At 36.6% G+C, this 12,065-nt stretch overlaps 1 protein-coding gene across 11 annotated transcripts in view; it reads left to right on the forward strand.

Annotated features, from left to right (window-relative positions):
- The window catches only part of LOC132121547 (voltage-dependent T-type calcium channel subunit alpha-1G-like), a 130,545-nt gene that overhangs the window by 55,565 nt on the left and 62,915 nt on the right, over positions 1-12,065 (forward strand). For 8 of the 11 annotated variants that reach the window (XM_059531050.1, XM_059531049.1, XM_059531054.1 and 5 more), the window contains exons 13-18: positions 574-639; positions 3,955-4,048; positions 4,905-5,086; positions 5,310-5,789; positions 5,983-6,083; positions 8,228-8,351. In XM_059531050.1, coding sequence (XP_059387033.1) covers positions 574-639; positions 3,955-4,048; positions 4,905-5,086; positions 5,310-5,789; positions 5,983-6,083; positions 8,228-8,351 — 1,047 coding nt within the window. The remainder of the gene's footprint in view (positions 1-573; positions 640-3,954; positions 4,049-4,904; positions 5,087-5,309; positions 5,790-5,982; positions 6,084-8,227; positions 8,352-12,065) is intronic. The other 3 variants (XM_059531053.1, XM_059531052.1, XM_059531060.1) reach the window with 1 other exon arrangement.

A 12,065-nucleotide genomic window follows, 5' to 3' on the forward strand; every position in this document is an offset into this window, starting at 1 on the left:
GTTATTCTTGTTGAACATAGTTTTCCAAGAAATTCTGCACTTTAAAAAATTAGTTGTGCACTGAAGAGAGTCATAGTTTGACCTGAAGCAGAGTCTGATCTTGTTTGTAATACAAATAATTTGTAGAATTAAAAGAAAAACATACAGTACATTTTATACGCTTTGAATATTTCAGTCAATTGCAGTCATTCTCTGGATGTAATTCACTAATTTACTCTGACAGATCACAATGTGTAAAATTAAATGTGTTATCTCAAAGGAGCTGGAGGGGAAAAAAACAAAAGAGTTCATAAATTTAAGAGAATAAAAGAGCCAAGTATTGAAACCTGCAGTTGCAGCATTTTAACTGTGGGCAACAATTACACAAACTCACTGTACTGAGAATTTTAACAGGCTAAACTCCACCCAAAATGTATAATTGCTTTAACTTCAATAGAAGCATTTGCTGAAATGTGGGAGTCAGATTTCTCATAATTTGTCTTTGTCAATTTTCTAACAATTTCTGTGCTTTTTTCCCCTTCTGTCTTACCCTTTCGCTCTGTGTGGTAAAATCCTAACACATGTCCACTTTAGGAAGTATCCAAGAGGGAAGATTTGCATGGCCAGCTGAGCTGTATTCAGCTGCCTATAGACTCAGGGGTATGTAGCACTCCGCATGATGTAACCCACTGAGACTAACCAGGAGGACCGCTGCGTTTGTGGACAGTGTCACTTGTGATTGTTTCTTGTAGAAGCAGACTTAAAGTCTTTCTTCAGGTTCACTTGCTCAATGCCTGGCGGCAGAGTACAAACCTTGTAGAGCCTCATGCTTTATTTTATCTGTCTGAAAGGATGTGTTTAGGCTTATGGAAAGCCTCAACAAAATAAAAGAAAGCCAGACAGACTGCTGTGCAAAAGCAAATAAGGCAACTGGAAAGTCCTTTTGAATAGATCTTAAAAACAGTTTAATATGTGGATACGTCTCTTAATACCTCTTTACTTTAATTATTTTGATCTTGTAGATTTGCTTTGCATGGTATCATCATTTTTTATTTAACTACACTTAAAGATTTATACAAATAGCCCTCCACTAAGTTCAGCTGCTCAGCAATCGAGAACATCTATTCAGTGAGCCAGGGCTGAGTGGAAACACTTGACCCTGTCGAGGAGACTCTGTCTGTTTGTGCTTCCGGACATCACATCTCGTGTTTGTTTTCATTCATGCAGCTGTGCTAGGTGACACATGCAGTGGAAGGCCATGAAATGGAGAGCATCAATGAGGTTTTGAACTGGTCTCTTAAACATTCCAGTCCTTCACCTTGACAATTAATTTGCATAAACCTCTATGCTAGTCCTTACTCAAGAGCTATTAGCACATCTTATGTCAAGACATGCCTTAAATCAATCTATCAGCAAAGTTGGTCAATCTCAGTAGAATTCCCAAATTAAGACCTGTGATTGTTAAGCAGCAGTTGCACAGCAACCATAACATCTTAATTGACAGTACAGCCCCAGTAGACTTTCTTTCACACTTTGTACCTGACCAAAGCAGTTCTGGCAAACAAAAATTAAAGGAGTCATTCTAAAATTTCAGACCGAAATGACTCAGTTATTCATTGAAAACCTTGAGCTCAAAGGGATAGTTCACCCAAGAATGAAATCGTCATTAATTACTCTCCATGTGACAAAAGTGGTTCAACTGTAATTTTATGAAGCTACGAAAATACTTTTTGTGCACAAAGAAAATAAAAAAGATTTATTCTTTTTTACTCCTGTGAATGGCATTGGACGCTGACACGTAAGAGAAGAATAGTTAAATACAGTAATAAAATAAGTTGGTTCTTTTTTTTTTGAGGCAAATCTTTCAATTCACAGAATTCATCTCAATGATTTTGTTCACAAATCTGATTTGTAAACAAATCATTCTTTTGAGTCTAAACTGTTCAATGAAACAATTTGATTCATTTCACAAAACTAGTCTGAATAATTTGTTTACACATACCCTGTTAAAAAAAACAGCATATGCTGGTTAGGTATGTTTTGATGCTGGGATGCTGGTTTATGCTGGTCATGTGTTGGCAAAGGAACAGCATAAACCAGCAAAAGGACCAGCATAAACCAGCAAAGCACCAGCATAAACCAGCAAAGCACCAGCATAAACCAACAAAGGACCTGCATAAACCAGCAAAGGACCAGCATAAACCAGCATGGACCATAAACCAGCATCCCAGCGTCAAAACATACCTAACCAGCATATGCTGTTTTTTTTTTTCAGCAGGGCTGTTTGATTTGTAAACAAATAATTCCTTTTGAGTTAAATCTTTTCAATGATTCATTTGCTTCACTCTACAAAACTGATTATTTCATGAACTGGACTGATCCAGTTCTTGAGATCTAGTTGCAGCTAATAACATCTCACTATATACGTAATATATTATACTTTATTAGTCATTTGTATAATAATTTCATTCACATTTTTTTTTAAAACATGAGGGTGAACAAATTAAGTTGAACTGTTGCTTTTAATGGTTGTAATAGGTTTTACATAGAACACAATAGCTAACAGCTTTTTGCTAGTGCTAGGTCAAAAAGTCAGGGAGCTTGTTACGCAAATACAATAGTTTTGTTATGTTTCTGCTACATCTCTTTGCTCAGAAAGGACATGTGGGAGTGAGGATAGTCATGTCCAATCCAGACACATCATCCACAGTGCTCATTTCTGAGCATGCAGTGAGTAACAGTGGCTAACCGCTAACTGCACCTGGTGCCCAGCAGACGGTGGTGGCCTGTTTCTGAGGATGCTTTGTAGTGCCTCTCTGCTAGTTCAACCTATCACAGCTATGTTTTGTTTTACTGTTCACTGTTGGTGAGAAGGGACAAGGAGTCCCTGTCATGTCTTGACTTACAGAGCTCGACTCCAGTGTCATAACAATTTTAAAGTTTTGTTTTTGTTGCCTCAGTAATGTAGATATTGTTTTATTCCCTATTGACAAGTCATATTCACTGTTTTTGTTGTAGTTATGATGTGAATTACAGTGATTGCTGTTCAGTTGTGCTGTGTTTAGTGTTGCAATGATCCCACTGGTTTTAATGCAACTCAAATTTGCTTGATGTTAATAAGATTTAGATTTAGCTTGATGTTAATAAGTGAAGCCAATGGGATGCATTGTTCGTAGGTGCAAGGTTTGTCAGAATAGTCTTTACTGAGTTCTCTTTGATCATTAGTGCTGTAAAGTGCTATGGTAAATGTGTGCTGGAATGAGTCTGACATCCTTTAACCACAGAAGGATAAGATTCATCCTTTATCATCTTGCTCATATTTGATTTAAATTCCAGTCAGTCCACAAATAGATACCCTAATGGTCAAACTGAGAGAGTGATCCATGTTGTCAGACAGTGATGTCTGTTTTGACAAACCACCCAAGGTTGAAGTTCTGTGCTAGACCACATTGAAACACTCGGCATGAAGCCATTTTAAGACCAGCGCAAGACTGTGGATGAAGAGGATATAGGCCAAACAATGTAATGAGCCCTCTGATAAAAATAGCAGTATTTATTTCTCCTGCTTGATCATTGGACGTACCTGCTCTACTGGTGCTGCTCCTCCAATGAGAAAAAACCCCAAACATATTCAGCCGCATGTGGATGTGACTTAAAGTATTATAGTAGATGGTCTGACCATGAGATCATCTGCTTAAAAATACACTCAAAGATACATTTAACTAATATTTAGTACACAGTTCTGGTGGTTTCAGAGTGGTCATGCAACGTGGTGCTATCAAATGCATGCTGGCACTGTGTTTTTGTTGATTCCCCCAACCAGGATGTCTCTCCCTTAGATACCAGTCACCCTCTGGCTTTTTTGAAGGCCGACTCGCCCACCTGCCTGTTCCTCACCCTTTAATATGCTTCTTTAACCCCCAACAACATCTAAACCTGATAAATAATCTTTTATATTTTTCACATTTGATAAAGGGTGATGCCTCAAAGTCGAATTCTGAAGCAGACTTCCATGCACGGAGCTTGGAGGATGTTTCAGGACATAAGAAGGATCTGTCTGCATTATCTGGTGAGACCCACAGAGCATAGAAGTTTGCATAGAAGCACATGGCATATTCAGGACATTTTTATTTTCTGCTGAAAAATGTATTTATTTGCTAGAAAGGTTTATTAGTGTTGTCAAACGCTTAATCACAATTAATATGTTTTTGTTTACATAATATGTGTGTGTACTGTGAATATGTATTATGTTTATATAAATAGACAAACATACATGTAAATATAGATTTTTTTTACAAGTATGTGTGTGTGTATATATATATATATATATATATATATATATATATATATAAACAACATATTTTTCTTAAATATACACGCATATGTGTGTATTTATATATACATAATAAATATAAACAGTACACACACATATATTATTTAAACAAAAACTTTTATTTTCGATGTGACTAATCGTTTTAGAGCACTAATATTTATTCATTCATGTTTTATATTAAACTCTTGTGTGTTCTTTACAGCAACAACTTTTGTGGTCATTATCATTATGTTTTTCTCATTCATGTATTTATTTATTTATTTTTCCATAAAAAATTCTATGGTTTTGTAAAACAAGATTGCAATTTTTTTTAAACAAAGACATAAAGAGCCACTCTTATATTTTGAAATTCACAAGCTAGCTTCTGCGCAATCCCAGATACCTTTTTACCCTTCTAACAAAGGGGTTATACTTTGTATATTTTTGTCTTTTTGACATAATGCATCACAATCTTTTTTGAATATTAAAGCCTGGCTTGAAACATTAATTCTTGAAATGTTTACTAATGCATTTTACAGCTGTCTGTCATGTTTTGTAGCTTTAGTTGTGATGTTGAGCATACTATCTTGTCCCTTCCTTTCTGTACTCGCAGTTGTGCCCATCAATGGCCATGTGGATTTAAAGAGCAGCCTGACCCCTCCCCTCATCACTCACACGGCTGCAACACCCATGCCCATCCCCAAGATAGCAGGAGGAGGAGACCCGGTGCTAGGTGATGAATCCCGCAGAGGCAGCGGTGTCTCAATGGATCCCAATGGCCAAGACAAATCTCCAGTCAGTGGCTACCTTTCTCTGTCATGATAGAGAAAGTTATCCAAACTAATGTCTTTTTCTTTGTGTGTGTGTACATTTTTGAGTACATGTGGTAGAGTTGGCTCCAAATTTTTAGTTCTATATTATTTCTGTGTGATTTCGACAAAAACGTTGACACACGGGTTTTACAGTTCGCCCATAAGGTCTTATTTGAGAGTCACATATTCCACCTGTCTCTCTGCAGTCGAGTGTACGGAGCTCCCCAAATGCCCCCTGGAGTTCAGCCAGTAGCTGGAACAGCAGACGCTCCAGCTGGAATAGCCTGGGCCAAGTCCCCAGCCTCAAGAGGCAGAAACGCCAGTCTGGCGAACGGCGCTCCTTGCTTTCTGGAGATGGCCAGTCCAGCTCCGATGAGGGAGATGCAGGAGAGAGCGCAGGCGGCGGGGGTATGTCTGAGGGTGATGATGCCTCCCTCGCCAGAACGGACTCCCTGAGCCAGAGGCCTCGGCACAGGCGCATGGAATCCCTGGAGACACGCAGCTCATTTGATCTGCCTCCAGACACCCTGCAGGTGCCATACATGTATCGTTCAGCCAGCATACACAGCACCCGGCCACCCAACTTCCTCAGCAATGGCAAGAGTTCTTCATCAGCAGCCACCACACAGCTTTCTCTAGATGAACACCACAGCGAGGATGACAATGCAGATGATGAAGGAAACCTGGTGAGAAAATCTACACTTGATTTATTACAGCTATTTTCAGTTCCTTACAATAGATTTATCACAAATATCCACAGTTTTTTTTCCTATTCAATTCACTGTTATAAGATCACAGGAAACAGTACTACTTTATCTTCTACTGCCAGCAAAACTAACTTACTGGTCCTGTAATCTCATGTAGTCTTCCATCTTTCAGAGTCGGATGGCTCGTCTCTACCGCTGGCTAGAGCACAAGCAGCCCCAATGGTGTCGGGAGAGGGTCACCTGGTCTCTTTACCTGTTCCCCCCTCAATCACGGTAAGTGTCTGTGGCTTTCTTGGCTCTCACATTCTTTCCTTCTCAGAAGACCATCTTAGACATTGTCAGTAAAGAAATGCAGTCCTGAGTGTCCCTTCTATATTGAGGAGGGCTCACCATAAATGGGTTATATTGTGTGTTTTTCACCCATAGGATTTGTTGTCTTATTTTAGTAGATCAGCAGTTTCTGTAATACTCACACCAGTCTGTCTGGCACCAACAACCATCCCACATTTAAAATCACTTAAATCATGTTTCTTCCCCATTATGATACTCATTTTGAAATTCAATTGATGGTCTCGATCATGTCTACATGCCTACATGCCCTGAGCTGCCATGTGATTGGTTGATTTGATATTTGGGGCAGTTCAACGGGTGTACAAATAAAGTGGCTATCTAATGGAAATCTATAGCTGTGTTTGTATGGTGCAAAATTGCCCCCTATTCCCTCATTCATTCTCATACATTCCAGTTGAAGGAGTGAATGAAAATGAGTGCGCAAATTTGGACTCGGATTTGTACTTGGAATTTGTACAATTGTTTAATAATCATTTAAAACTGGCAGCTCCAGCAGTGATGAAAAGATTTTTCTTGAACTCTGTCATGGCATCTAGCATTGATAAAACTTAAACAATTTAATATGGTAATCATTTAGAAAGAAATTTATATTTGTATAATGCTCTGTACCCGCATCGAACCAGTGGTTCTCTCCAGCTTCCAAATCACAACATACTGTATGCTGGTCATTTCAGCAGGTGAGTCACGTTAAGTATCATAGTACTGTGGCTCATGTTCAGTTCAGTCTAGGTTCCCCCTAAGCCTTAGAAAATACATTCATGAAGATGCTTAAGGGGTGAGAAATCTCCTGTACTCTTTAGCCTCTCCCTTAGGCATCTTCTTGGTCTTCCCCTTCTTCTCATCTCTTTCCAGTGCTCTCCATTTTTGAAACACATGTCTGCTCACATTAAGCTCCATGGAGGCTTCACTTATTAGAGGGAGAAGAGAGGAAAGAAGAACTCAGCATTGCATGTTACACTCTGTCAGCGCTTTACTAATTAAACATCAGACAACCTCAGATCATCATCCTCCTCCTTCCTGTGCGAGCCTTAGATGATGCAAGCGCTCACCCCAAGGTGTTTTTTTTTTTTGTTTAGTTTTTTTAACAAAAAAAAAGCATACTTACTAATAAGAAATGTTTATTGAGCACAATATTTCACAATATTATTATTTCTACTGTAGTTTTACAGTAGTTAAAAAAAATGCAGTCTTGGTAATCATGAGATATATTTGTCAAAGACATAAAAAAATGTATGATTCCAAACTTAAAATGTAATTTATTCCTGTCATGGCATTTATTTATTTAAACTTTTGAATTCATATCTACTCAGAAATAAGCATTGCATGAGTAATGAAAATTTGCTTTAAATATATAATTATATCTAAAGTCCATTCAATTTCATTTTAGATCATTAGATGTGGCATTATGGTACTTTTGGAAGCCTGTGAAACCGCTGTGAAGTCAGCGATTAACTGGGTAGTGAGGCAGTATGGCAGCAGCCTTAGGTATCGGAGTCAGCATTAGACTTCTCTCCCCATTTCACCCCGGCGTGACCACACTCCCAGCATGAGCGATCGGGGCTGAGAGAGGCAGGTTGGCATGACAACGGCGCAGAGTTTGCTGTCTGTTCCCACACAATGCCGTTCTGGGCATAAATTCTTTAACATCAGGCAAAGTCTCAGAGACGTTAAAGAGAACTGAGCACTATTTATTCATAAAAGGAGTCATGCCGCTGCACTGTATGACTTATGGCAGACACATGTTCATGCATAGGCTTGTCACTGTTTCAAGTTCAATTAAAGTGAAACTTTAATACATATATACATTCACATACATCTTGATGGATTTTTTTTTCGAAGAAAGTCAGTCATACAGAGTTCAAATGGAATGAGGTTGAATAAATGATTAAAGAATTGTCATTTTTGGGACACTGTGCAGTTGCAAAAATTCTGCTACTGTAGTCTCACTATGCAACTTGTTGAACTGTGTGACCTATAGCTTTCTTTTTAATTGATTTTATGATCAACATGATGTTGAATGTTTGCAATACTCAGCCCACCATGTCTGGTGAAATGATGTCTTGCAGGTTTCGTGTCACCTGCAATAAAATCATCAGTCACAAGATGTTTGACCATGTGGTTCTTCTCATCATCTTTCTCAACTGCATCACTATCGCCATGGAGAGGCCCAGAATCGACCCCTCCAGTGCTGTGAGTAATGTTACTTCATACACACACACACACACACACACGCAAGCATATGTCATTCAAAACAACATTTGCTGTAGGAATAACAGCTTAGCTAATTGAGAGACAATTCTGAAAACAATCATGTGACCATAAAATAATAGTTAAAAGGTTTGATTTTCTTGATAAGTTCCCATGCTCCATCTTGTCCTTTGGTCTCAAGGGAATGTGACTTTCTTTCTTCCTTCTTTATGTGTTTATTTATTTATTTTTATGATGGACATCAGTGTGCTTATTCCTGATTCAATTATCTAAGGCCAACCAGTGGTCGGTCTGTCTGTCTCTCTCACAGTCACTAGAGAAGGTTTTACAATTGTGTGCTTGCTTGTGATGCCCATTATTGTTTCACTGCTTCAGAGTGCTAAGTCACATTGAATTTACAGTTCAGGTTACTGGCTCAAAAGAACTTCCACACCTGAATGCCTATGAAGTAAAAATGGTTTGCATGTGCCAGCTGAACAACTTTGTGGTAAATGGGAACACTAACTGGAACTCGGTGTCAGGGCTCTGAACTGCATATCTTTCATTTCCAGATTCTAAAACTGGACACTCATTATGTTAGTTAGCATGTTAATTTAGCGTTTTTTGTGATTATTACCTTATCTAACTCATTATGTTTGCAACTGAGAATAAAAAGTAGTTTATTAGATGATTTGGGAGTTGGTTGGTTTTGCTGTTCTTTTAGAACATTAAAACTGAAAAGATTCAATTTGTTATCCCTGCTTTCTTACAGACCCAAAGGACACAATCATATTGGCTTAAATGCTTTGCTACATCTCATTATCAGTTAGTATGTATGTTTATTACTTTCAGCAGTTACATGTTCCCTCAGGACACCTAATTTAAGATGGAAGAGAAAAAAGAAAGAGAGAAATGTTTTAATCTTTTTTCCTTTCTTATATAGAATAATAATATCGAGTAAGATATGCTACACTTCATGTACTGTTGTTAAACTGTATTTGAGAAAGTATTTCGGGTGGAAAACAGCTATTTTAGTTGCTGGTTCCAAGTTTAAGGGTTGTTTTTTTTTTTTTTTTTACTTGGCAGAATAGCACTGCAGCAAACCTTTTTATGTGGAGACAGCAGTCCATAATTTTTGCAGCTACCAGATTCCTGACATGTCAAGTAACGTATTTTCATAAAATGTTGCCCACCAAGATTTTTCACTCACTTGTGTACCAAATAGGACATTTTCAAGCTTTCTATTAATTTGCTGTTAACCAAAATCAAGAGCTACTTTTGACCTTCTAACCATAATTAATTAATTACGTAATATCAAATTTGTCCATATTCATTCTAGCACTCATTCTGTAACAATTTTTCAGTGAAATGTCATTGTGATTTTTCACACTGAGCTGCTTTATACAAAATTGCAAAGGAGTTCATAGTATTGTAATTTAATGTAATCTAAATGTAAACAGAATTTATTTTTATTTTTTCATCAGACTGTTTTGCATGTTGAGAGTATACAGTGATGCATAGATTAGTATTACATTCTTGTATCCAGTAGCTGTTTGTCTGCCTCTGTAATGGACTGTAACTGTAACTGTAAGTCCCTAGATCACTCCACATGGCAGAGATCTGCAGTGCAGATTGCTTTGTGTCCATCAGAGCTGGGGGACTTCAGTTAATATATTCCTGTAGATTTAAATCCAATTAAATTCACTTATTCACAAAATAGATTTATATTAATTTTTTTCACATGTATACACATTCTTGATTTGGAACAAAAAAAGGGGGGGGGGGGTGAATAAAAGCCTCCCCCAACCTGATTCTGTCAGGATTCTGTCAGTAATGGAAACAGAGGACCTTAAAGCTTTACTTACGTGTAACGGTTTTTTGAAACACATTATGTAGCATGGAAAAGTTTTTTCCCATTTTGTTATTTTCCGGAGGTTTAATCCATGTAATTCGTTTTTTACCATGTGTTCCTTTGAGTCTCTATGATATTTGTTTACTTCCCCTTTAAGACATCCTTTCAGCACTTCACAGAGGAGGAAAAACTTATTTTCCTTCCCTGCACAGGCATGTGAATTTCAGAATGGGGCAGATGGCACAAAGTGCTTTTTTTTCATAGGTGTAAATGCATAGTAAGATTATTATGATTAATGAAAGATGTTACAAAGACAAACAGTGGATTTTTTAATGAGTAAAATACAAAGTTCATGTAAATTGAAATTTGCATTTAAATATGAAAAAAAAAAAACAACAACTGAAAATTAACAAACAAAAAACGAATACCAATAGATTTCTTTCCACATTCCACTTTTGCATGTTTTGTCATTTGTGAATGTAAGTAAAAATATTTAAAAAATTTCTGGTAATGACCTGTAACATGTTTGCTAAGGAATGTGCACAGTTCAATATGAATCCACAGTATGATATGACATTTATGAGTAACTGCAGAATCTTTGGACCAGGTAAAGTCAGTTCAGTCCCACTGTCAATGCTGAATTGTATAGCTGTGTCTGTAATAGAACCTTTGTTTTCAGCTTATGCAAACCATCTCATTTCCATGACAGACATGATCTATAGTAACAGGTACCTCACTGAGCTCAGATGTGTGTCATCAATATTTCATATGGAGACATTTTTTTAATTTGGGTATGAAAAAATGCTATCAGCCTCCCCACCTGAGTCCCCCTCTGAAGACAAGGCCTGAGCATGTCTTTTCAGTACCCAAAGTAATGGGAAAAGGGGGATGAAAATACCAAGGAGAGTTTTAGCAGCCTTTGATTACTCTCTCCCTCTCTTTCTGTCTCTGGTCTCGTACACATTGAACATTTGAGAATGACTAGTACATTTCAATTCAGAATTGGATCCCCCAAATTAATCATAACTGATTGCTTTTGATTCATATTAATTTGTTAATAAATCATTTTGGTCTTTTTTTTTTAAACAGATGGACAGACTCAGAAAGCTGTTTTACAACAACAATGTTCATCTCTTTTTTCATCTCTATCTATGTAATATATATATATAGATATATATATATATAGATATAGATATATACAGTACAGACCAAAAGTTTGGAAACATTACTATTTTTTATGTTTTTGAAAGAAGTTTCTTCTGCTCATCAAGCCTGCATTTATTTGATCAAAAATACAGAAAAAACAGTAATATTGTGAAATAATATTACAACTTAAAATAATAGTTATAATAATTTATTCCTGTGATGCAATGCTGAATTTTCAGCATCATTACTCCAGCCTTCAGTGTCACATGTAACATCCAGTCTATCACATGATCATTTAGAAATCATTCTAATATTCTGATTAATTATGAGTGTTGGAAACAATTCTGCGGTCTAATATATTTGATGAATAAAAGTTAAAAAGAACTGCATTTATTTTTTCTAATAATATATATTCTAATAATATATTTTCTTTACTATCACTTTTTTATCAATTTAACACATTCTTGCTGAATAAAAGTATTGATTTTATTTTAAAAAAAAGAAAATTAAAAAAAAATTACTGACCCCAAATTACTGACCAGTAGTGTATATTGTTATTACAAAATATTTATATTTTAAAAACATAGCTTTTTTTTTTTTTTTTTTTTTTACTTTTTATTCATCAAAGTATCCTAAAAAAGCATCACATGTTCTGAAAAAATATTAAGCAGTAGAACTGTTTCCAACTTTGATAATGAATCATCATATTATAATGATTT

This window comes from Carassius carassius, chromosome 39, assembly GCF_963082965.1.
Source record: "Carassius carassius chromosome 39, fCarCar2.1, whole genome shotgun sequence".
NCBI lineage: Eukaryota > Metazoa > Chordata > Actinopteri > Cypriniformes > Cyprinidae > Carassius > Carassius carassius.